The following is a 27,431-nucleotide window of genomic DNA, read 5'->3' on the forward strand; positions in this document are numbered from 1 at the left end:
CCACCCACCCACCTACCCTCACTTTCCCTAACCTCCCTTCATTCTCGATGACTTTCACTTCAGCTTATCTTTAATCTACCAAAAAAAGAGCCTGATCACAGGATTGGAATGTCGACCTTCTTCTTGCAGACACATCTAATATAATTTCTATTGTCAAGAAATATAGGCATTTTAAGATATATGTTAAAATCGTGAAACTCCTCTTCTGGACAGTTGCACACTAAACTGAACCACACCCTTGGAAACGCGTTTTCTCTCTCTCTCTCTCTCTCTCTGATGCGGACAACAGCATCGAGCTCAATAAATAAATATTTCAATAAATAACTCAATACATAAATAATTAAGGACTGGTACATTTTTACATTGACTTTAGGGACGGACCATTAGAAAAGTTATGGGGGGAGTGGGGAATTTTTGAGCCGCAGGAATTTTTTTCGTTATCAAATTCCTTGTACGAATATTTTTTTAGGCCGTCGCATGAATATTTTTAGGGTTAATTAGCATGCATGAATTTTTTTTCATTTAATTTTCCCTTGCGCGAATATTTTTTTTGTACTTCGCCCCCCCCCCCCCCCCCCGAATAAGTTTTCTAATGGTCCGTCCCTTATTGTTACCTCCCCAAAGAGGCTTTCTACTTTACTGTATTCTGACATATTAATGACTTACGTACCGTAATATTACCTGTTGTGTTATTTATATTCGTTCCATAACAAAATAAACGAATAATTAGATACATACGGAGGATATTACATGGCCGCGCGGAGATACGAAATTTCTCTTCGAGTGGAGAGAAGAAAAATTTCGTCTCTCCAAGCGGCCATGTAATGCTGTATTTATTATATAAACACCAATGAAGTTACTACCAATCCATTTCACTTTGATAGTTTTTTGGTGTGAAAGGCGCGAGTTATAATGTAGCCATAGCAACGGTGATATTTTCACATGTGAAGATAACATGTTATTTTCACATGTGAAGATATCAAGTTTTCTCGCGAAAGCTCACCTGGTATTTCATTGGTGTTTATATAATAAATAATGTTATTACAAAGCATCGTTACTGGCCTCTTTATCGCTTTCCTCAGCTTGTTCTTGCTCCACATTTTGCGCTTGTTGTTGTTCATCTTCATTCTCTTGATTGTCCTTCTTTTCGCTTCCATCTCCTTGGTTATCAGGTTCTTTCTCATCTTGGCTCTGCTCCGCATCTGTGCTCTCCTTTCCTTCGCCTTCGTCACCCCTTTTCGCTGTGCCTTCCTCATCTTTCCCTGATCCATCTGAGGGCGAGTTCATAGCATCTAGCGCTGTTCTACTTTGTTGAGCCAGTCTCGACCATTTCTGTAGATTTGTCCTTTTGAGCGCACAAACAAAAATTAACATATGGAGTAGAGAATCTAGCAATCATCTTCATCTGAATGGCTAGATTCGTCCGAAAACGAAAATAATTATGCCTCTTTCATGTTCCAGTTTATCTAGAAATTTTTTAAAGTTTAGACTCTTTGAAATATATAATGAAGATGAGAACGATTGAATCACGAAATTCAACTCCTCTTTTTCATATTTTCCTATTTAAATTGCGAGAATATAACCCCGCGAACTGAATACTGTCTCGCCAAAATCTCGAAATTAAGTATCAAGACGGTAATACCACTTCGCCGTGTGTTTGTTCGTTTGATCGATCACAGGCGACATCAAAATGTGATTCCTCGTTATGTTGCTCGTTGGCCACTTATTCTATAACAACAGTTTGAATGTCGCTGTGATCTACCACTGAACAGCAAACGGCAAAATAGAGTCTATTTGAGTGCTAACAGACTATCAGTGGTAAAATGTGTGCAGGGATTTTTCAAATGCGACCTAAAGCAAACCAAAATGATTACTTTGGTCAGTTATAACAGATGCAGCTAGTCAGCCAGAACTCAAGAAGCGCGGGAAAACGCCTACGAGACTACGAGAGCACCGGCAATCGGTATACTTTTCATCACGGATTTCGACTCGCTATTGTTTTTTCCTTTGTAACAAATCCAAGTGGATTTTTTAATTAGATTCGCCACTCATACACTGAAAAATTGACAACGAAGGAAGGAAAAAAAAATCTAACAACGTCAAATACTTAACAAACAACAAACGTTATAGCACCGGGGTCATAACTAAAGCGTGGTAGGTCTTAAAAGAGCTCTAACACATTTTCACTTACTGAGATCCCTCCACAAGCGGCTTTGTCTCCGGAATACACTTCTGTAACAGTTCGTAACACGGAAGACAGATGCCGACCAAAAACCCCACCTAATGGAAAAGCCATATACGAGTATTGAGAAATTTATGTTAAATTTTCCCACTCTTACTACAGCGGCTGAGAAAGGAACTTAATGCTTATAAGAGAATAACTGGTAAATGGATAATGACTTTTGCATCTTGTCCAGGAAGATCGGGAGGTGCCTCTCTGACCACTCTCTCAGTTGATCTGTCGATCAACCTAAGCTTAACTCCTCAGTCACACTTAAAAAATAACAAACTGGTCTGCCTCTTTCCACTTGGAAATACTAACTTTTTGTAGTTAATTTGTCAGGCTAGTTCCTGAAATTTTCTCAGCAACACAAGGCTTTGCGTTACTAACGACTTCGAAAAACTAAAGGCAAAGATACGCATTTTAAGATGACTTCACGACCAACCCTACGACTGCTTCGTACCTGGTGAGCAGGAAGCTCATGGGCTGTGTTACGGTCCTTCATTGCGATAGGTTTCTTTCCTTGAGCTTTTTCCAGGTCGCCCTAACAACAGGAGTTACAAGAAAACAAGTCAGCAGAGCCGGGTACCTCACTGACTCTTTCCATCACTCCTAGAGTGCAAATGGTGGAGTCCTCAATTTGAGTTGGTGAAAAAATGGATCAATTAAGGTTTCTGGGACACCGCTCACCTACCCCTCCCCTAACCCAGCATTTTGCCCTAAGTGAGAAGTGAGTGTTGATGCTGACTTAGGGGAGGGGTAGGTGGGCAGCCTACATGTCACCATTCAAATGAAACCTCAGTACTTTCAGTGGCAGTACGTACTTTCGAATGATACTATTCCTTTTTCAGCATGTTACAATATGAAATTAGCAAATTTAAGGGAATTTTGACTTTCGCCACTTTTGCGGAGAGTAAAAGGGTTGAAGGCTTATTATATCCGCTTTGCGACCTGGACGTTGTAGTTTTTCAGCGAATGCTATTGTTATTTAACAGCTACTTATTTCTGAGGAAAATCTAGAGATCTGCACTTTCTGAAATTTGGATCATTCAACGATATGAGACAGAGGCTGCATAAAGCAACTTTAGACTTCAAGTTTTCTGTAAACATTCTTCTTTTATTCCAGTGGCTTTTTTGCTCGGTGTTGAGGCTCACTCAAAAGGAGAAAACAAGAAGGTTCTTCAGAACACAGAAAAATGGCTGCTTAATGTTAAGTTGCCTTGTGCAGCTGGTCCCTGAGTATAGCGTTTCAAAGATCGAAATTAGAAGTAAAACATTTCCCAGGAGAGGCAAATAACATCAAACGTGATTGTGGGATACAACGTTTCAATGCCTCATCAAGCAAACGTAGGAACACGCTAATTCCATTGTTTCTTTTGAAATTCTTGAACATTTGAGCAACCGATTATCCTCTGCATTTGAAATTAAAAGTACAAAAGTACAAAAGACCAACAACAACAACAACAACAACAACACAACAATTCTCCTCTGGAAATAAACTACCTAAGCCCGACGATTCAGTTGAGTAACAAATTAAAGAGTTCCTGTTACTTTTCGGCTAGATACCCTTAACAGCGCTCATTTTAGATTTTAGGATTTTCGCACCAAAAACAGACTAATCTACAAATGTCAGAAACGACGGCTCCTACTTATAGGGTGTCTCTTCGCCCTGCCATTTTCTTAGACGATGATAAAGTACACGTTAAAAAAAAACGACTCTGGCCCTTTTCGTTCTAATCACCTGCTCGACCAAATTGTTCCTTACGCTTTCTTATGGTCAGCTCACCTCAGCGTAGAATTCTTGGTAGATCACTTTTACGATTTCTAGCTGGATCTCCCAAGGCTTTGTACAAGCTGACAGATCACAGGCTGTCATACAAATAGCTCTTAGCAGCTTCCTGAAATAGTATACAAAGTATTCAACATCAATAGACACAAATGGAACAATGGAATCACATCTAATTGTATTAGAAAGACTCACGTTCTACAATGCGTTCTTTCCTAAGATAATTTTTCTACTTACCGGAGAAATTAAGAACGAAGATAATTTTTTTTTTTTTGGGAGGGGGGAGGGGAGAGGGCAAGGGCAAACAAGGCGTATTATGAGAGACGTAGAAGTGACAAATGGTCCGACGACCGATTCTTTTTTGCAACTATGAAAAGGAAAGACGACAGAGAAGAATAATAGTGCACTATTGACGTATTACCTGTGTTCCTGATTCTCCCAAGAGAATTGTCCCTTCTCGACTATATCTTTGAGTTTGGACTTGTTCCCAAAGAAGAGTGCCAGGTCAGTAGCAAGAATACACTCCTTCATGTAACCCAGCACTGTTTTGTACTCTGCCGGGCTCAGATGGGAGAAAATATTGTGGCCTTCGTGCTGTTAAAGACAGACCAAAATAATTTAAGAAATTGTACACAATATAACCGCGGCAGGGTTATCTCAGTAAGCAGAGCGCTGGTGTGTTGGCGGAATGTCGCAGGTTTCAACCCCAGGACACGGCCTTCACTCAATGTCTTGAAAAAAAACAGGGTAAAAATGATACCTCGTGGTCTTGATTTCATGAAAGTGCAAATTGCTGCAAATTCTGCCCGCCATATTTGTTTACAAGCAGTGTAAGCATGTACATTCCTTGAAACAATCTTCAAAGCTCATAAAATCGCAGACATATCGCGCTAAAATCGCAACAAAAATCGCCCGTGTACACTCTCCTCTAAACAATTTTGAGTACCCGACTAGATTCGAGCCCAGGACCTACCGTGGGAGGGTAGCGCGTTCTGAGCAACAGACCACAGTCCAAAGAAACTCCGGACAAAATCAGTCATTTACTATGTTCACATGTTACACGCGTCCTACTTTATGCTTTGCCTATCTGCCTCTTTGTGTTTTTCACAAAAAAAATGAAACTCGAGTCAGTAAAATGTCGGTGTAATTACCTGGAGTATAGTGATAGTCTGGTTAAAGTGATGATGTTCCATGGTCGACGTACTGTACACGGCCGCCAAAGGTGTTTGTTCATTTTTCATCCACGAATTAGTACGGCCCCTGTGGTCCAAGTCATGACAGAGACAAGCAAAGAACAACGCCAGGGCCTGTCAAACAAAACAATGTTTTAAAACGCAAACTTTTCACTCTAACCCCCTGGCTACGGATCGGGTTATTTCGGGTCAATATGGAACGATGCAGATTATGCACTACTGAATCGACCTAGTTTTCAGTTTTGGTCCAAGTGGTTTTTAACTTTTGGGAAGGTAATGGACCAAAGAATAAAACCTCTCTTCAAGTTGGCCATTAATAGCAGAGATGTATCATTTTGGAAATTCTGACCAATTCTGCTAAAGTTACACACAGAAAACCTACTTACATTTCAGGAAGGAATCCACTGCCCATTTCGCTATTTATCTACTACTATTTCCAAATAAAATTTTCTTCCTTTCCTGGAAAGTTAGCCAGCCGAAATTACAGGGGAAAGAAGGACGATACAGTGGAAAACACAATTGCGTATAGAAAAAGTAAGAAAAAGGAAAGAACACGAGAGCAAGATAGTTCCAAGGTGGCGCTTTTTTATGGTTGAGCGTGTGTGGTTTGCGCAACTTGTAATTTCACTAGTAACAAACTAGTCTCGCCATCTGTCTCTCCCCGATTCGCTTAAATCGCCAGTGCATCAACATTGTCTCAGACTTTCCTTTATTTGTTGTCATAGCCTTACTTTCTTTCCAAAGCATAATAATTGACAATTTGTTGTTTCTCTCCCTCTCTCTCCTTTTGTTCGTGTTATTTTTACTATGAAATGCTTTTTACGTCCCATACCTCAAGTGCAGTGAATTTTTCGTTTCCAGACCGAATAACAAGATACATGGAGTGAGCTACAGCGAATGCATGTGTCCAATTGTGGTAAGGTACATCGCGGTAATTCTTCTTCACTGTTAACACAAATCGCCTGAGCTCATCTATCCCAAATCTAAAAGGGGGAAAGAGAGCCAGCGACAAATGAGTCACCGCACACAATTACAAACGCACATCCCACCCCTCTCTAAGGAAAGTACTTTAAAATTTCAATGAGTTCCAAAAAGCTTCCTAGGTGTGCAGTTTGCCTCAATTTTCTGATGAATGCTGTCTCCTCCATAGGCTTTTTCAAGGCTAAGCGGGAACAAGAGCTATAATAGGACGAAAAATAACTTTTTTGAAATTAAGATATCCCGACCAACGCCCTTAGACTCCCTCTCGGTCCTATTATGGTCTCTGCCAAGGCGAGTAGCATGGACTTCACTGTGTCACTTCATGTAAGGTAATCTAAGACAGTCTTGGATTCTGGATTTCACGCTGTGGATTCCGGATTCCAATCGTTAGTAGAATTCTGGATTCCTTAGAGATGAATTCGGGATTCCAAAGCTAAGGATTCCCTGATTTTATAAGCAACCCCCCCCCCCCCCCCCCGCGCCCCCGGGCGATATGTGGGGTGCCGGCGTAAAGCGCCGCACAAGTCTCCAGCACCCCACATAAATTTTCAAACTTATCTCTTAAAAAGCTACCATTTACCACAATGTTTAATCTGATTAACACAGTTTGTAAATACATAACCCAACAGCAAACTTTTCACTCAAAAATAAGGGGGAGGAGAGAAAAAGAAAACAAGAGAACCGTTGATTCCAGGTGATCTGGCTGTAATGACAGCTCCTCCACAGAATATTTTTAACAGAAAGGTGTGTACCCCCACCCCCCCCCCCCCCCCTCCACCTAGGAGCCCTCATCTTATGCTAACGCAGGAGCCCATGGCTCCTGGCTGACGTCAATAACCCACGTTCGATATATTAGAATTCTAACATGAATCCGAGGCTTTAAGGTAATTTTTTATATTTGGTTTGGTTTTCTTTGTGCTAAAGTCTCTTCTGGGAATTGCGAGACAATAGAGGCATGAAAAATTTGCAATTTTCTACCTAAAGCCTCGGAGTCATGTTAGAATTTTAATATTTCGAACGTGGGCTATTTACTCAAAAGTATCATCACTGTTCTACCTTTGAAGTGAAAACAGGTTCTTTGTCATTTGAATGACAAGGCTTGGCATCATGTCATTTCCATTCTTCAAAAGTGAATACGAGTCAAAGGTATAGCTAATGAATCAGAAAATGAAAAACAAAGTTCTATTAGCAGAGAACCATAACCTGATGCTACAATGGTCCGAGATCGCCGGCTAAAACTCCCTCAAACTCCCTCCCTTAGTTTGTGCGGCTAAAAGAACCGCTTATTGTGTATCTGAAAAAGCTTGGAGTGCAGGGAGAAGCGGGGCGTGAGGGAGGGGGGGGGGGCGTTGGAGGATGATGAAATAAACTTCAATTCAAGATACCCGCCATCTTCCATCTTTACACGCGCGTACGGATTGAGCAATGACGCACAGTTTCTAAGGGTGGCAAACAACTTATTCCTCATTATAGACAACAGAAAATGAAGAAAATGTAGTGTTAAAGATGACAAAGATGAAATATATGGGTGGAGGTGATCAATCTGTCTTTTTTCAATATAATAGGAACCGAGGATATCCTCGTAACTGTAGGTCAGCAAAATGAGGTAAAACTTGATCTGTATATTGGGTACGACTAAACTTGTTATATTACTTCGAGGGAATTTTTAGTTTGGAACCAGGTAACAAGGCGACCATACTTGTAGACAAAACAATAATTTTTTTTCGAAGAATTTGCATGAAAAAGAGTTTATTTCCCAGCAGAGGGCAACGTATTTGTTCTTGACCACCAGCATGGCCGCCATGAAGGACGCGGGGGGGGGGGGGGGGGGGGGTGAAGGGGGGAAGGGAGGTTGAGTGCGTGATTGTATTTTTTAACCAATAGCTGTCACTTATAATGTACACGTTATAGTACAAAATCATATTTGAGTAAAGATCAGAGTGTTTTCATCCCTTTTTTTACTAACGTTTTCTGTTTCCTCAGGGAAAAAGAAGATTAGTTTGGATAGGATTGCACTCTTACCTTTCTAAATTTGGAAAAGGATCTTGCAACTGCATATCGGAGACACTCTTGAATTCACGATCAGAACACTTGCTGTGGTATGACAAAACCTCCAATGCAACCTAACATGAAACACAATCCATGAATTTTACTCTAAGGATTCTTGTTCTTATACCTGCATTGTACGACGTGTTAGTGAAAACACCGGAGCGATATTTATTCCATTCGCTCCACAAATTACTCGCATTGCAAGCAACATCCATTTTTTATACACCAATAAGACTGCAACCTGGTAAAAGAAAATCGCGCTCTACGTTTGCTTTGGTTTAACTACATTATATGTATTTTCAATTTGGTTTGTAGACTTTCCAATAGAAACTGAATTTTTTTGTGAAGTGATCCTCCCTTATAAAATAAAGAGGAGGCAGCGTTGCCGAGCTGTTAGAGCGCGAGACTCGCAATTCGGATTCCGCGTTGAAGCCCGGCGGTGACAACTAACAGGATTTGTTCTCGATAGTCCAGAGTTCAATTCCTAGGCCACTCTGGGATTCTTAACGTGTTAAATTTGATTTAAACCAGTTTTAGCAATTTGCTCGGCCCGACTAGCATTGGTGTCATAGATACCTAGAAGTAGCTACACCTGGTCACTTACCCTGTGTTTTTGTTCAGATCTCCTGATTTTGTCGTAGAGCTGGAAAAGAAGCATTGGGATAGTCGCTGCTGTTACAGTCAAAATTCTCAGAGCATTCAGTTTGAATTACACATTTGGTTAAAGGGTTGTACTTTTGGGTCTTAAAGCCCGCGACGAAAAGTTGCGCTTTGCCAAAGAATGCATCGGCCAACATTACCACAATCTGCATGCAAACTACTATGAAACCTGATTTCTTTTGATCACGGGCGTTACTTGCTCTAAAGGCCTCGCAGAAAAGGAGGATTAGCAAGAAGACTAGTTAAACATTTACTCAGTGCCCTTTAGTCACGCCTCATGGACATTCCTTTTACACACCTTGGCATGGTGAAGAGCTAACCCACAGTAGATGGCAAATGTTTGAAAAGACTTCTCGTCTGTTGAATAAAGCAGGCAGTTACGCAGTTACGAGAAAGACGCCAAACAAGCACTTAGCCTGACAATGTCATGACTGGTTTCCCCACGAAATGACGTCCGAGGAATGACAGCAGAAATTCTATACTGATGACGCGTCACCAGTCAGATCTGGGGAGTACTTCTGATTCGTTTAAGCAAATTTTCCCCGCGGCACCACCAGAGGGAGTGAAATCGTGAGTCACTACATCTCTACATGTCTAGCCAGTACACCAAGGCATTTTACACGCACCAAAGCAAAAACCATTATAAACACATCTCGCAGAGCGAGACTACGAAAGCTGTACTCAATTTCCTAAAAAAGGCAATTAAATTTTTTCACCAACTATTCTTGGAAGAGAATAATCCATGACAATAGCCTCTTCCTATGCCACTGTCCTGATGTCCTTGCTGATATTAAGGTGTTTCAGTTGCCAACAAAGGTCTATTACTACCCACAGGAATTCATAAACTAGACGCGAGCAGGCCTAAGCCTTCTACCTGTCCTTTCCTCGTCCCATTCTTCTCGCCTGTCTCGTCAGCTCACGCTGGCGGCTCCACCGCCAAAAATTTTCGCGAACTCGCACAAGTCAGCCTGCTGCAGGCTATTCCTAAAGTAGAACACTTACCTGAGGCTGTAAAAACTCCACTCTTTTTATTAACCATCTGAACAACACCGATGATACTAGAAAATGAAAGAAGACAAAGCCACATTTATACCATCAGAAAACCCGGCAACAAAACAACTGTCTAACCTTACGGAGCAGTCTATGTACTTTGTAGCATACGCGATATACAATAGGCAAAAAAGTATAGGAGCAAATGGGCCCAAGGGACTTACAAGGCCAAAGATTGTCTCAGTTTCTGAAACATGAAACACCTACGAACACTTTTACTCCCCCTGAACGGGAATTTTAGTCTATGAAACGGTTAAAACCTGCAGTATGATGCCAAAAGCCAGTTATACAGCTGAGTGAACAGCAGCCCCCCTTCAGCCTTTCGAGTCGAGGCCTGACAGGACCCGACAGGCGTTTGCCTCGTTTACTTGCCCCTGACATGCTCGCCCCGGTGATAATCCTGAGGGAGTGTGAAGAGAGAGAAAGTTTCTTGTGTAACGAAAAAAAATGTAATGGCGCGGCTTTAGCCCAGACCAACAGATCCAAAGTATGAGGTGTTAACCGCTGACTAGGGAGCTTAAGCAGCGACGTTTTTGAGCGACGTACGTCAACCGGAAATTGACTTTTTGCACACTTGAGCCCTGATTTTGAACAAATTTTTGGGCAGATCGTCTCTGTAAGAATTAAGACACTTGGCAATACAAATACGGTAGCGTCAAGGCTTACTAAACGAGAAAACGGCTCACTTCCGGTTGACGTGCGTCGCTCAAAAACGTGGCTGCTTAAGCTCCCTACTGCCACGTCTCCACTACGTGCAACAGAACAAAAAATAAACTAGCTGTGACTAAATATATTATGCATGCTTTAACTAAGCCACTGTGTGTTCCGCATGCGGCTATCAGCAAGCAAGTTTGTGATTGCTAAACAAGCACAAACAGGACTTCAGATACTTACTTCCCCCTGATGAAGATAGGCATACATAATAATGTATTTGTGGTGTAGCCTGTTTGAATATCAATTTCCCTGCAAACGGACAACAACTATTTGAGCCTCAAGCAGTATAACTGCATGGAACAGTTACTGTTTAAATGATAAGGAGCTTAAACAACCACGTCGGCGTTGGCAGCGAAAACCTCACTTAAAGAAAGTGCATTCGCGCCGTTTCAAACTCTTGTTCCATCTCGTTTTATTTGTTAAATATAAGTCCATTTTTCTAAAGTTGAATTCTTAAAGTTTACCTAAGTTAGAAACAGAAAAAGAAAATCGTTGACTTGTGCTCACGTTCTCCACCAAAAACGAAACTACGACGGCGACGGGAACGGGAACGTCAAAAAAAGGAAATAGGTTTTAATAAGTAAAACAACAACTCTGCACGCGTTTTTGTCAATTTCTTTGCTGCCCCTGCACAACCACGACGTAAAATTGCCAAATTTTAAGTTGACTTGAGAACGGGAACGGCAATGCGATAAATTCTACCATCTTTGTCTGAACTCCGTTGCGGTCCCCTCCAGTTCCAAACAATTTGGTAAATTCCCTTCTTTTACTAAGTTAAGTAACAGGGCGACTTGGGATAATGGCGAAATAGTTTCAAAGGATGTGAAGTCTATATTTCAGCGACGTTTTCATGGACTTACTCACGTCACGTCGCCGTTGTCGGATGGTAAGGTCCCTAGTTTCACGTCGCAGTCGTGCAAGGACGGTAAAAAACTGTGTAAACAAGCGTGATGCACGTGCAACCGTTCCTACAACCTTTAAAGCTAACAACACTTTTTTAAAGCTTATGTCAAAGTTGTGTATGTACCTGTTAAATCTTTCATCATGATAGGCATCAGTTATGTTTAGTGTTTCTCCAGTGCTTGCCACATACCCAGCCACACCCTTATTCTTTGGAAATCTGCAGAAAAGCATGGCAAAAAATAAAACAGAGCAAATACCGTGAACTACTGCTTATAACCCCTCCCCACACACACACACACACGCACACACTTGTAAGCCCCCCAGTTATAGGACCATCTACCTGTAATTTTTCAAAGTTCATTTTTGTTGTTTGTAACGTTTGATATATCGATGCTTGGGAGAGAATTTGTTTGACATGAAGCTGTAATAATTATTTATTAGTCGTTTGCAAGTACAGTCAATGCCCCGCTTTACGGACACCCGCTTAACCCTTTAAGCCCTAAGAGTGACCAGCATCAAATTTCTCCTTGTAATATCACTGCTTTATAAAACACAGTGGTCATGAGAATTAAGGACATGATCACACGAGATGATTCTAACTGATACTTCACCAAATTCTCCCCACTACTTCTATTCGAAACGTACAGGGACAACAAATGAGAATTTGAATTTTGATGTCAGGGTTTAAAGGGTTAACACAGATACATCATTATTTCAGACAGTTTGCTTTGTCCCTTGGGAGAAAAAGCCCTTAGATTTTCTCTAAATGCAAACCGTTTAGTACGGACACCCTATTAATATGGACACTTTCTATGACCCCCTCACTGTCCGCACCAACGGGATTGACTGCAATTTCTTCGCTTACATTAAGTTCAATAGACAGGTAACTGGGAATATTAGGGAGTTTACACAATTACGTTTTAAGTGACGCACATAAGCTGGAAGTTGACTCTTCGTACTCTAGGGCCATGATTTTGACCAATTTTTCAGTCAAATCGACTCTATGACGGTAAGGACATCAAGCAATACAAATTTGGTCACGTCAAAGGGAAGAGGGCTTTCTTCTGGTTGACTTGCGTTGCTCAAAAACGCCTTTGCGTAAGTTCCACAGCCCCTTTCAGAAAGCTGGTATGTCTCTACCATAATGATTTGTACCTGATCTCCTTTTGCAGATTGGATGACCGGCTATCTTCAAGGCTGCCTCCAATATCAAATATCCTGGCATAAAGTTCATTTGTTCTGCTATCAACAAGGAACAAAGAAGTCCTGTCTGCATCCACCAGTGTTTGAGCATAATTCTTTAAAAAGAGAAAAATTATAATAATACCAAAAGTGTTTTCCATCTGCTCTGGTGAAGACGTTTAACAAACAAATCCCAAAACTCACAGTACTACCTGGTAACGGGTCATAACATCACTGCCACAACCCACACAACGTTATCCAGCTCTATAAAAAACGCAAGATCTCAGCTCATCTAGGCAGAGCTGAAAAATGGAAAGTACGTTATGTGCAACTTTCTACTGGACGACTACATCCTCGTCCTTCGTTGAAGACGGAAAAGAAATTAAGCTTCGATACTTTGATTGCTAATCTATTTCCTGCAGAGACAGCAAAATTCGTCCAGTTAATTGTCAAGAAATGGCTTCCAATTCGTGATTTTGTGGAAAGCCACGGGCACAAGTATGTGACTGGGAAAGCATTTTATCAACACACGAAAAGCGAGACGATTAGCGTGAAAAAGAAAAATTTTGCTTCAAGAAAAACTGAGTAGCCAACTTTTTGAAGGAAATGCTGTTAGGGAGATGCTGGGTCTGAACAAGGAAACGCCAGATTGGAATATACAGCCGTCCAATTTTGATAGACGCGGTGCAGTTTTACAGAGTGTTTGTTCAGAGCGATACAGTAAATCGCGCGTTAGTATCCAATACGTTGCTACTTTATGAAATTAAATAATCAAACCTTTCTTTTTCAATCAAAAAAACAGTCTTCGATAAATTGTGGACTGTGTGCCTAACTGTGTGCCTAACTGAACACCGCGGCAAAACGTCTACGCATGCGCCAGGTTGAGCATTTCCGGTCTCTTTTTCAGTCACACTTTCCAGTCAGATCAAAGTCTCCCGCGCGCTCTCGGCTTCATTCTGTGTGCAGCTTGTGGTTCAGTTGTTCTTCTTCATGCTGCTCGGGTTTTTGACTATTTCGTAGTTATTGAAATTGCTTTTATGGATAACCAGGCACAGATCACTGAAACAATTAGTCGATTAGATTCAGAAAAGGTAAGTTGATAATAACTCAGTCTGTAATTTTGGCTAGAGCGTCAGGTAAACTGATTTTCATTCACGAAAACAAAGTTTTTGACTGTTATTTTTCACTTAACCTGGCTAAAACTAAGACATAAAAAGTTATCGTTGCAAGCTTGTGTATTGTAGTTCTAATTTTCAGTTCTTCAGTATCTCAGTCTTCATGCCTTAAAGCAGATTCGAGCTTTATTTATTTATTTTTTATTTTCGTGTTTTGAAACGAAACTCTTCTGAGTTGATTTCCATGAAACATAAGCTTAATTATACTGCTGAAGTTGGCTGCAAGTTGACAACTCTATTTATTTTTTTCATTCTCAGAATCAGAGAGCGAAAGCTGGTTCGATGGCTTTTAGAAGTCGAAATTTCATGCCATGTATTTAGTAGCTGAAAGTTTGGTGTTTGCGTGAGATGCAGCCGAGCCGCACAGTCTGAAAATATTGAAGTCTTCACCGACCAAAGAACAACCAAAGAACAACCATGTAAAAGAATTAAATAGGCATTTTCTTGAATGAAAGTCTTTATAGGCACAGTCCCGGCACTGAAAGCTCCGGGTGTTCGTGACTGCAGTCATCAAAGTCGTGGTTGTTATTAAATCCCGCACATCTTTTGTTTTGAGTTCTTGTTTTCTCTAATAATAAAAAAGTTGTTGAACAGACTAAAATGTTATTTCCTGATTCTAGTTTTAATGATAATGATGACGTCTTTATTTTGGTTTCTTTCATAAGTATTGCCATTCTTTTCTTAGTTATCGCCTTCTCCCAAATTAACTTATGCCAAACCAGTAGCATGCAAGAAAGCCAGTGAAAACAAATTCGTCTTGTCGAGCGCTCGCGACCTGCAAACTTCAAACATCATTTTCACCGTTGGTGCAAGCAGATAACCATGTGGTGCAAAAGTTTGACACTAGAAAAATATATAAGCTTTCGATTGAAGTGATTTTTTTGGCCCCCTTTTTTGTCTGTTTCGCCCTTTTTGCTTTTAAACTTGGTGCGACGGCAATGTCATGCTTACGCAATTGGTTTATATACTAGACCGGAAATAAAAAGCTGACCGGATGTTAAATTTTGTGCTCATGCGCAGTGCGTTTTGCCGCGGTGTTGCCTAACTGTGTGCCTGCTTGTATTTTAATAAGTCACTTACATTTTCCGATTCTACTAAGCCGGGTCCTCGGTAGTATAGTGGTGAGTATCCCCGCCTGTCACACGGGAGACCGGGGTTCGATTCCCCGCCGGGGAGGAGCTGAATTTTTTTTTCCTATTTATTTTGACCCGTGCACTTGTGATAGATATTTCCTCCGAAATTTTTGTCTTCAATAAGGTTTTTTCAGTAGAAGTTTAGAAGTGTGCATAAATGTGCCGTATGATAAATGTGATGTTTTTTTAAATTTTCTTGCATTTAAAAACTCCAATACAAAGGCTACACACGATACACATCATTGACCAAGTGCTGGATGTTGGCCAACTTCTTTTTTTTTTCTCTCTCTCTCTCTCTCTCTCTTTGCACTTTTATAGGCAGAGACTAGTTCAATAAATATGAGAAGAATAAATAAGGCCAATGTTCCAACCTGCGAGGTACCTTCGATCATCTTCAGACAAGAGGCCTCTTGTTATTAAACCCTATAGCTTAAAGACATACGGTTTTAGGGCTTTTTCAGTCATTGCCCCTATACTCTGGAACGATTTGCCTATTGACATTAGATCGATCGATGATGTAAATAAGTTTAAATCTAAATTGAAGACCTTTCTTTTTAAGCGAGTTTACGAACTATCTTAGGTTTTTTATTTTGTATTTTTGTGACTATGTATATATGTATGTAATGATTTTAGGATTTTTAATTTTTTATTCAGACCTTTTTGAAGCATTGTAAAGCGCTTAGCACTGAAAAGTATAAGCGCTATATAAATATTTCATTATTATATTTATATTTATTATTAAAGTATTAAAGTACAAAAATCACATTATCAAGGGCAGCATCAAGGGGGTCACCATTGTCTTAAGTAGGTACAAGAGACTGCACCTCCCAGCTATTTACAATCCTCTCTTGGGAACAAGTAACAACCTTCCTGCTACAAAACCTCATTTAGCATCGCTGATGAAGTTCGAGTGATTCAAACAAAATACTTCATTTGTTTGAAATGTTACTATGAGTTTTGGAATTTGTTTGCTAAATAATAATAACTAATTTGAAAACTCACACAACAGAATTCAATAGACGTATAGGTGGTTTTCATGCAATCTCGGGAGACACAAATAACAATGGTGAAATGAACAAATGCTGGTGGACAAACAAAGCGAGCTAATGAGCGATCTTTTGTTTACCGTCCACCAGCATGGCGGCGATGACATAACGTGAAAACCACCTATATGGTACAGACTCAAAATGTACAGTGAATGAGACAATGACCGTGAATGTACAATGCAGGTGACAGGTCGTGTTGTGCCTAACATACTCGAATTCTTCGGTAGTTTGTCCAAATTGCCCCATTGTTTACGTTATTTGTTTATATTCAATTTATGCATGTTTATGAATCGTTATTGTAAGTAATTCTCGAATCACTGACTGCTGTAACCCATGAATCTCCACTAGCCTCAATTAGGTTTTGCTTTTTGTGGACAGAACTGTGCGTGAATAACTGTCTTCAAAATACAAAAAGTCAGTCAAGTACTAACCATAATTTTCATAATAACTGTATCCATGCTGACAATATCTTGAAATATTGACCTAATGAAATAAACCTTTAGATTAACAACAAATTGTTATAGTTTATTAGACATGTACATCTTGTGATTGAAATTTTCTCCTTGGCAGTGCCCATTCCTAAGGTTCTCTCATGAGGTGAATGCACACCCAATTGAACTTTGATCGTTGCACAGTTTCGGAAACACTGATAATGTGTCATTTTCATATTGGACAGTGATTTACAGCCAGAGTTAAAAAGCCAAAGATTGTCCATGCAAAGTCAGAGTGCATGAACATTTGAGATGAATGATAGTACAGCTGTCATAATAATTACATGTACCTTGTTACATTAAGCAGAAACTCTGTCAGCTTCCTATGTCTTTGCATGTTTTGGAACATCTGCAGTATGAGAAAAGATCTATTGATTTAGAAATTCTCAATACCTCGTTATTTATCAGGTTTCTCCAACAACATTATTATTCCTGTCTACTTCCAGTTTAGACCCTTGTCCACATAAAATTGTTATTTTCTACACTTCAGGAAACGCCACACCACCAGCCCTACCCAGATCACTTCCCAATAAATAATTTAACAAAAGGAGGTTTCATGAGTCGAACAAATACTCTTAAAAGCCTGAAATTTAATACAGCATATGAATGAAATGAATTAAAATTTACCTCGGCATAATATAGAGATATGCCACCCCACACAAGATAACTGTTGACAATCTGTAAAGAAAAGATGTATTAATGCTTAACTTTTACAAGAGCATGAACTAATAACACATTAAAGACAATTGAAAATTTAAAAGGAGGATTACAAAATTTAAATCAATAAATTACCTCATCATCCTCTTCACCAAATGCTTCATGGCCAAGTCTTCTGCATAACTCAATCACACCTTTAAAAATTAAAGTGTAGATGATAGAAATTAATGCATACCATCAATTTACAAGGCACAATACTAATACTACTACTGCTACTGCTACTGCTACTTAGCTACTACTACTACTACTACTACTACTACTACTACTACTACTACTACTACTACTACTACTACTACTAACAATAATAATAATAACATTAATAATAATAATAATAATAATAATAATTATTATTATTATTATTATTATTATTATTATTAAACTGGACTCTCTATGAGGCAATATCTCTCTAAGCAGATAAAAATTGTTTGATGGCAGCAACCCCAGTTGAGTCTGCCCTAGAGAGAGCTAACCAGAGTTTCAAAGCTATTGTGCATGACTTACCAACCAGCTCGCCGTTTGACTGAACAATTGGCTGACACAAAACAGACTGGGCTGTACTGTCTACAAATAATAATTTCAAATTTAATATTATTGCACCGTACATTTATTATAAAATAGGTCAAATAAAATAATTTTATTTTAATTTTATTATAAAACCAACAAGGAACAAGAGTTACACAAGTAAGTGTAATGTTACCTTCCAGACCGATTCCTCCAGGGAAGCGTTCATCCTGATGAAGGAATAACAAATTAATTTGAATAATGTTTTGAATGGGCACTTGAAAATTTGATATCTAAGTAATAATAGGACATGGCAATTTCCTAAAGCAGTGGTCCATCCTGACGTGGGCAGGCTAATTCCACTTTTACGAATAGACCACAACATCCTCACTTACCCCCAACACTTCATTAGTCCTCAGTGGCTTCTGTGTATGAGCAACATAAGCAGCAATTGTAGTTCCTGTCTCAATTTTGATATTTGATGAAGTCCTCCTATCAGTAAAGGATAAAACACAGGGAATTATCTCAGTCTTCAGCTTCTTTTCTGACTAACAATTCAAAGGCCCCAACTTCAATTACTGCCCTGACCTCTAACTGAAACTGTCCTTGGTCATCTCAAGTTCAACTACTGCACCAGGGCTGTTAATGGCCAACTGGTTTGCCAGTTCTTCTGGCTTTTTGTGTTCAATTTGAAATATTTACTTTGTTATTTTATCCCTGAAGCCCATTTAGGAGGCAAGGATAATATAATAACTCATCTATAAAATTATATTACATGTATCATTATTATTTAATTATTATTGTTTAATTTATATATTATCATTAGTCAAACAATCCATGACAGCCTGGTCATTGGACAAGGGAAGAAGGGAAAATACAAAACACATAAATGCAAACTGTGAATCAACGGAAGCTGAAATCAACTTGAGTGTTATCCCAGCATGGAACTCCTGCTCGTGGGAGTCTATCTTCTCAAGACGTAAAATCAATGCCCCTCACACAACAACAAACATCAATATTATTCTATTTATGGGGTTATTATGCACCTATCAATGTAAATCCCGTTGGGGGGGAGTGCGGGCAAGGGGAGGGGATTTGATGCCTGAGACTATCCCCATGTCGGGCTTTTCATCGTGCGAAGCTACCCAGGGGTCGGGACAATTGACATTGACCAATAGAAGCCTGGTATCAATTCAGAAGCGGTTACCAAGTCCTTCCCTCGAGGCTTTCTGAAAGTCACGCTGTTGGAGAAAGGTATGAAGTTTTCATTTGTTTTAATCGCCAAAATCCGATACTTTACACTGTCATCTAAGCAGATAATGTCTATTTTGAGAAAGTTTTTATCTTCAAGTTCCCATGTGATTGTAAACCTCGATTGAAATCGAATTTTACCATGAAAGTCAGAGGATTTTTTACGGGTCACTGATCCAACCTGTTCCAACATGTTGAGCAGATGTTGTAAAGCATTTTACGTTTCATTAATATAATAGCACGGTCAATCTTCCTGGAGCAATTATGTTGTTCAAAATAAGAGATGCTAGTGGAGATAGAAAATACTCAATTACAGCAAGTAATTTAACGGAACTTATGTTAACCTTAAACAAAAGTAGTAAGAACGTACTTGTGAAATGTTCTTTTATTTGTTTTATATAGTATTATAGTATTGTTTGTTTAGATTTTTCCCCTGGGGTGGGGGCTTTTTTGACACTTTTGCTTGACCTTTCGTTTCCCACCCTGGGGAATTTGATCAAAAAATTTTAAAATTTGTCAAATCCCCACCCCTTGCCCGCACTCCCCCCCACGGGGTTTACATTGATAGGTGCATTACATTGCATTTCTTACCCTTCTGGATGATTAGGGTTATAAATGTACAATGCCTGGAGACAAAAAACAACAGAAGTTAGTGCGATTCATAATATTATATATTGACAATGAAAAATGGCTGGGATTTTTTATTTTGCTTGTTAGGTAAATTCAGAGTTAAAGGTGTGGATTGGGTCAGGAAGGCTCAAATGGCCAATGTTTAACCTGGTTTCAGTAGCATCAAAAAGTTAAAAAAATGCAAAGAGAATATATTTTACACTGCTACGTACAACCAGTTGCAAAATACTCTAGACACTGAGCATTATTTTAGCTTGATGGGTCTGCTTATGATCTTGCACTACCTTGTCAGGGTGCAAAGAAAGTCAGTTTTACAGCTTGCCATTCGGGCAAGCTGTAGCTACATGTACTAGCCCACAAGTCATTTCAACTAGCCCCAAACCCTTTTTGATTAGCAGGATTGATTACAATCCTTCTATAATTTGAATTTCCTCCAAAAACAGCACCTGCCCGTCGGGCAAGTTAAGAACAAAAATCGCAAGCCCTAGAACAAAATCCTCTAGCCTCGGGCTATCAGACATGACTTTCTTTGCACACTGCTTGTGATCCTCAAGCTCCTTCCTTTAATTATCAAAGTTGCTAGCAAAACAAGACCACGCTCAAAATGAAGGAACAACTGTGAATGGAGGGGAGGAGGGAGGTGAGTACATAGATGTGTGACTGTGAAAGGTTTCAACCCAGGAGTCATTTCATAAGTAGGTTGAGTAGGATTGTAAGGATGAACGCAGTCCTGAATAGGACTGTTGTTGTTGACAGTGACTGACGTTTCGACAACCTGTGCAGCAGTCATCCTCAGAAGCGTGACATAGCAGCGATTTGAAATACGAAAGGTCGGTTTTTCGTCAGCATGTCTCAACATTTTATCAGCTGGTTGTAGCTTGAAATCCAAGGCTGAAGGTGCTGCACTCAAGGACAGGGTTCATACAAAAAAATTGCAACCAGTTTTTCAAGGACTTTCCGAGGACCACGTTAGATTTTCAAGTACCACAAGCCAGGAATGTAATTTCACAGTTTGTACAAAAATGCACATTCCCAGTCCATTCTAATAAGACTTTAAGGCTTGAACTGTTTACTTCACCAACTTCTGTACATTTTTCAGTTCACTTATCTTAACTTCAGATAGTTAATTATTATTGTATAAAAAATAGAGCACTTTATGTTAATAACCTTTATATTCTCTGAGCTATGATTTATATTCTGTCTTGGACAACCAAAAAGCATAAAAAAACTCTTCCAGGCTACTACATTAAAAGTTGAAGAAAATTCAAGGACTTTACAACGACTTGCACAGAAACTTAAAGACTTTAATTTTCAAGGAAAAATGGAATTCCAGGACTTTTCAAGGACTTCACCTAAAATTTAAGGGCTTTTCAAGACTGTGCAGTCTATGAAGGGGGGTTCTGCACAGTGCCTTGTGTGTTAAATGTAGGGACAAATTGTAAATATCCCCCCTTGATTGAAGTATAAACTCTCTAATGTTTTGGTTATGCTGCCTTCATCGGGGAAAAAATGCCTGAATCCATGAAGCATTTACAGGAGGTGTGCTTTTAACAAGTCTTGCATGTATACTGTACTTACCTTTCCAGTTCCATCCACCAGGTACAATGTAAAAGAATCTGCATGACAAGCTAAAAAATATATCAAATTATAAAATAGTCATCATCTTACTATACTGACAAGAATATACCAGCTTTCACAACATTATGCATAGTTACAGCCTATCCCAGACTCCTTACTTTGATGTAACATATAAATCATGAGACGCAGTGTTTCATCACCATGCAGATGAAACACTGAGAAGAGAGTTGAAAACACAACGCACAGCAGAGTATTTTTGATGAACTTCGAGGTGCTTCATCTGGTGATGAAACACTGTGTTGAATGCTTTTCATTTACTGATATTTCTTCTCTAACAAAATGATTTTACCAGGCGAAATCAAGGATGCAAAAATGAGCAGTTTTTCATCTGATTTCCAAACACCCCGTAAACATTAATTTCCTCTGTATTTTCTTTGTGAATTATTGATGAGTCTGAGAAGTCTAAATTCTACACTAACACTTCTTCATCAATCTATAGTTACTCCAAATATCCTTATAAGACTAAAACTCCAATTTCAATTACAGTCTTCTGTCTCTCAACAGCATAATGACTTCCGCAATACGTATCCACTGGGCAGTGATTTAGCTGGTGGATATACCAGTAACACTACTCAGTGTTTGAACAATGTAAATAGGACCTGAAAGACTACTGGAGCATGCAGGAATCAAAATCAAATCCTTGTTTTTATCAGGTTGGCAGTTGAGAGGTGGATAGTAGTACAGATTGAATGCCTCAAACACATGACCTCAAGGCAAAAGAATACTTATGACAGACATATAACTCTACAGGGTTTGTACAACTTTGCACAAACAAATTTCAAGGACTTTTCAAGGATTTTTTAAGGACAAATTACAATTTCCATGGACTAAAGATTTATTCAATAAATTGGCATAACCCCCTTTTGAACACCTTATTGGCTAAAACACATCACAGAGTCATTTGCGATGTTAAACCTCATGCATCTACTTCAGCCGTGGTTGATCATATCATTTTATACTACTTTCTGAAACAACATTAATTTTTTCAAAATGACTGGACCAGGTATTACTTGCAATTACATCTGAGGTACAGAAATAGCATTTGACAGAAACAGAAATTGAACATTGTTCATGCACAAAAACGTTTTTATGCTACCCGTGAGTTCATTATGGACTTTTCAATATGACTACTAAAATTCAAGACCTTTTCAAGATTGTATGTACCATGCCCTACGTGGGAATAGCTTATCTATTCATTAATAGCCTACGTGCAATGTCTCCCATTACCTTTGTTACACCCAGAAAAGAAACAAAGGAAATACTAACGAGATGTCTCCATGCCGGTGCAAACAAATCAGATCCATTCGATATAATCCCACAGTCTGAAGGTAAACAGCCCCTTTGATATGTCTGCTCACCTGACGCAATACAATTGGCCAACTCCATCAGTACCTTCTGCTTATTAGGTGATTGGTGAATATCATTTGTCAACTCTTCCAGCATTTTTTTCTTGTCACTATGTACACAAAACTATGGAAAGAGAACAATATTAATTTTTAAACATGTCTCCAGTCCCCTTAAAAAATATTAACAAACTATTCAAACATTTATAAAGCCCACTTAATCAACTCAAAAATAGAAAATAATGATATAAAAGTCATGAGAATCATTATTTTTATTTCATCCATTGTCTAGAGCTGTTTGCAAGAAAACTTGCACTTGGCTTTTATATTCATTATTCATTATTTCAAAATAATAAAATATCAATAATCATGTCACTCGACCACCTTGCACTCTTCAGTTTTGAAATAGTTTGTGTCTGGAAATTATCATTTACCAAGCTGACAATTTAATTAAGACAGTCTCACAGGACCACTGAGGCTAATTTCACTTGCCAACTGAGCCACCAAAGTTCTATTTTCACCTGTCAATGATCAACATTTACATGCCGCAGGCAACAGGCATGGATCCACACCAGTTTCCACCATTTTATGGGAAGCGGTCAGATTTTTCATAATACATTGTAGGTATATTTTTAAAATAAAGAAAACACATTCCAAGTTGCAAGGCTTCATCTAAGGTGAATGGAACAGGCCAATATCCTTAAGGGAGTTAAAATCTAAAAAATTTCCTGAGGGAGCATGCTCCCAGACTCCCTTAGTCTTAGAAGCTTGTGCCTTCAGTGCTCATTTAGGAAATCGGTCGTCAGTATTTATCCTAGATCCACGTCTGGGCAGTCCGACCTAGCGATTTTTCAAGTACCTTTTTACGACCAAAATTAACCATGTCGAGGGTGAGCAAATGGATGATAAAGGAGCTTTTTCCCTTTCTCTTTTTTTTCTTCTACCATCTGTACTTGTCCTAGAAGAATAAGTCTGTAACCTACAGACAGATAGACCTTTTGAAGCTGTCAAGACTGTAAATAGGGACCTTATGATCCGACAACAGTGATCTCCATGAAAATGTCGCTGATAAATAGACTTTGCATCCTATCACTTTTTTTCGCAATTTCCCCTTGGGGTCCAGTTACTTAAATGAAAAGAATTTGGGCTGGAGCTGAAGAGAAAGGAACGCACCTGAGTTCAAACAGAGATGGTGGAATTTATCACCTTGCCGTTCCCGCTCCCAAGAAAACTTAAAATTTGGTCACTTCATGCCGTCATTGTGCAGGGATGACAAAGAAATGTACAAAAAAGCATGCTACACGTGCAACATTTTTGTTTTGCTCATTAATTAAACCTATTGCTTTTTGACGTTCCCGTACCCATGGTGGTTTCTTAAGGTACCTGATGAGGGGTGCAAGTGCACCTATCGACCCCTCCTCCCTATCCCCGTATGAGCCTGAAAAATTGAAAATTACCATCTTCTCCGATATGAAAATTAATGTGGGTCCCCTTTATAAAGTAAGAGAGTAAAAGTACTTTTGAGCTGTCATTTACCACTAAAAAGTAAAAAAGTAAATAAGCATTCACTTTCGTGTCGAACATAATTGCATTAATTTTTTTATCTTTGTCGTGAAACTACATATTTCCTTGCTCGCTAAAAAACTTTCATTGGAAAAAGTATTTTGATCTTTGCGGCACGGCACCGAACAAGGAAGAAATATAAAGAAAACGACACAAAAGCGTCATTTCTTGAGAGGCGGCAATCAAAAATGTCACTTTTTAATCTGACAAATCCACCGAATCTTAAGCTTAAAATTAAGCTTACGCACGATTTCAGATTTTAAACTTTTATTAGGCTAACAACCAAAGCCACCTACCCTCCATTTCGATAGTGACGGTCGATGTGGATCTACAAATTAAATAAAAAAAAGAAAATATTTTAGAAAAGAAGTCAAGCTTCCAACTGAGCACGGCATTCATTAATTTTGGCTTCATTAACGACAGATCAAATATTACTTTACCGCTTTGTTTATTATCGTCATGGTCGAGGGAATTGGAAGCTTTCTTTGCGCCTTTATTCTTCAATTTTCGCGTTTTCCTGATAAGCCAGCGTTCCAAACGATCTTGATCGACATGGTTCATAACATAATATTCCAAAAATGATGGATTGGTGCGGAGAAAATTACGTACGGACTCTTCGTCCAGATCTGAAAAGCATGTCAAATGAATTATCTCAGTATAAAGTGGTGGTCTTTAGCGAAAATCGCTCTTGATTGCGAGAAATTCACCTGCAAAAGTTCATAGGGTTAATTTAACGAAATAACAATCTCGTTGTAAATATAAACGTAACCTACTCGTAAAGGTACAACAGCAACACGTACGGATACATGCAAAGAGAATACAGTTTTAGATTTACCAAGGACTAACATGTACGACTATTTAAACCAAACAATGTTTTGTATCAATCAGTATAAACTACGTTACTAATAAAAGAGAAGTATGACATCGGAAAGCACAAGACATCGAGCAGAAACGGGACATGCATGATATGTCTTACAAGTACAAATGCTGACATATAAACCTTACCATGGCCTCCATTTGTTATTGCTTTTCCTTGGACAAGTGCTGGTCGGAAAGGGCCATCGCCAAAGTTTGCGGTCAGATCTATTTGACTAATATGACCGCCATGGTTATTTGACGATCGGTTGCTAGCATGCCCTTTAACAGCCTTTCCTGACACGGGGGATGAACCATGGCCACCGCTCGAAGCTCGCACGTTGCTCGGACTATGCCTCGAACCGCTCGGTAGAGGTGGCAGGCGACGGTTTCCTACCTGACGTGAAGGACTAGACATTTAGGATTTCCAAGTGGAGTAAATTTTCATGTTGATTCGCCGTGTTTTGTCTGCCGAAATAAAGAAGAACACATTTCACGATGTTTATCTTCATCGCTAAGCTTCACTTGCACCTGGTCTAGTCACGTGACCTTTGTAAAATCCGCCAAAAAAACAGCACATCCGCTAAAGTTTCATTGTATACTTTAGACACTTTACATAAAAAACAATGAGAGAAAATATACACATTTTAAAGCAGCTAAAACAAAGGTGGGCTGAGACAAAGTACCTTTACTCACTACAAAGAAACTAAAATTCGGAAAGATCCTAGGTACTTAGGAGATGCTTACAACAGGAGATTTCAGGAAATAAAAAATGTTATTTTTTTTACTATTTTCCCCTTTATTAGACATCGATTAGACATTATTTTAAAAAAAAATTGAAGAAAAAACGATCTTGGCAAAGGAAGAAGTACTGTCGACAGCAGTCGAAACATCTCAACATCTCAAGTCGTCCAATCTATGCAGTTTTTATTTGATCGTTCAGCTTCAGCTCGACCCGTTTCGAGGCGGACAAGCCACTAGGATAGAAAAAGCGCCGTAAGACAGATGAAATGGTGGCAATGACGGAAATATTGGTGTGATGAAGACAAGCGCAAATACAAAAGGAAAAAACATGAGGGACAAAAGCTTCTTCCCGAAAATGAACGCCAGACGACTGGCTTTCCGCACCGATAGGGATTACTGTGCTAAGTCTGCTAAGGAGCAGGGCCTGTGTCTACGTCATAGGCCTGTTTCAAATGTCGTGCTACTGGCCGTGCTACTGCCTTCTAAGCTGGCTCGACGTAGATCGACTGCATCACGACACTAGCACGACTGGCCAGCACGACTTGGTTTCAGACGTCGAATTTAATTCAGTTGAATAGAACGGCTGTTGCCGAAAACAAAACACAAAAATAAAGAAAAGGTTGGGCAAACTTTTAAATGTATTCTAATGTATTTATAATTTATGAATTGAGGCACGGCAGTAGCGCGACGTTTAAGACCAAGTCGAGCTACTGCCGTGTAGCCCTGGGCGGCGTATACTGCCATATATGGGCTATATATAGGTATGTGCCGCTGTAAAGGGTATGGTTTTCAAGCAGTTTACTCTAGGATAGCGTATATAAATCAGGGAGTTTGGGTCTAGAAGAGGGTATCATTTTCCATTTAAACTGATCAATTAGCTGAAGATTTTAGTCTAGACTAGGGAAATCGGGAATGCCACTCAAGAATATAAAAAAATCAAACCGGTTTTGTTTTGGCTGGACTGTGCTACCGGACCCAATTGTTTCTGGAAAACAGCTACTCTAGGATCAGGATAGGGGGAGATTTGGGGAGTTTAGTCAAGGGTAGCAAAATTCACTTGAACTAGCTCTGGTATAGGCTAAGGGTTCCAGGGTCCCAGCGGCACATCTCCACCCAAAAAGGCCTAAAGTACCCCCTGGGCGTGTAGCACGGCAAAGCTTGCCGTGCTACGCGGCAGTAGCACGACTTGGTTTCAAACGTCGCGCTACTGTCGAGCTAAAGTAGAATTTAGTTCGGCACAGCTGTTTGAAACGGGCCTTAGGCGGTTTTTTGTTTTGGCATTTGTGGTTCTCAAATTAAGCAAAAGCATCCAACCAAACCGCCTGCTTCAAAGGCTATAAGATCGAGGGCCTCCACATTTCATTTTAGCGTTTATCAAAACCTGTTTGAAATGTAGTGAACAGCTTTCTTTGTTTGGTGTGAAATAAAAGACATAACTAATAATCCGTTGCCTAAAACAAACTGCTTTTAAGATAGCCGGTAGCAAGCGCTCAGTTAGTTCTTCAAATTAAACCCCGCTGGATTCGGACACGATCATTATTACGGGCAGTTTGTTTTGTCCCTGGGAAAAGAAAACCCCTACATTTTCCCTGAATTCAACCCGCT

At 39.4% G+C, this 27,431-nt stretch overlaps 1 protein-coding gene and 1 pseudogene across 2 annotated transcripts; one reads left to right on the forward strand and one right to left on the reverse strand.

The window, feature by feature from the left end:
• Positions 1-888: 888 nt before the first annotated feature.
• LOC140953115 (probable 3',5'-cyclic phosphodiesterase pde-5) lies at positions 889-25,614 on the reverse strand. 2 transcript variants are annotated; one of them, XM_073402613.1, is made up of 28 exons: positions 25,233-25,614; positions 24,668-24,853; positions 24,524-24,555; positions 22,680-22,791; positions 21,262-21,311; positions 19,645-19,679; positions 18,198-18,294; positions 17,999-18,032; positions 17,803-17,862; positions 17,377-17,435; positions 17,212-17,262; positions 16,875-16,933; positions 16,525-16,576; positions 12,713-12,855; positions 11,682-11,774; positions 10,835-10,903; positions 9,893-9,948; positions 9,189-9,247; positions 8,835-8,873; positions 8,204-8,304; positions 7,238-7,333; positions 6,033-6,183; positions 5,159-5,314; positions 4,429-4,601; positions 4,008-4,119; positions 2,685-2,765; positions 2,192-2,280; positions 889-1,345 (listed from the first exon to the last, which is right to left on the reverse strand). In XM_073402613.1, exons 1-28 carry the CDS (start codon positions 25,498-25,500, stop codon positions 1,042-1,044), a joined length of 2,817 nt encoding a protein of 938 aa, XP_073258714.1. In that variant the 5' UTR covers positions 25,501-25,614; the 3' UTR covers positions 889-1,041. The 2 variants fall into 2 exon arrangements, with proteins under 2 accessions (XP_073258714.1, XP_073258715.1); XM_073402614.1 differs by lacking the exon at positions 2,192-2,280 and having other exon boundaries at positions 1,160-1,345.
• LOC140952294 (uncharacterized) lies at positions 13,011-13,510 on the forward strand (annotated as a pseudogene).
• Positions 25,615-27,431: the final 1,817 nt, after the last annotated feature.

The sequence above is a fragment of the Porites lutea genome, chromosome 11, assembly GCF_958299795.1.
Source record: "Porites lutea chromosome 11, jaPorLute2.1, whole genome shotgun sequence".
Lineage (NCBI taxonomy): Eukaryota > Metazoa > Cnidaria > Anthozoa > Scleractinia > Poritidae > Porites > Porites lutea.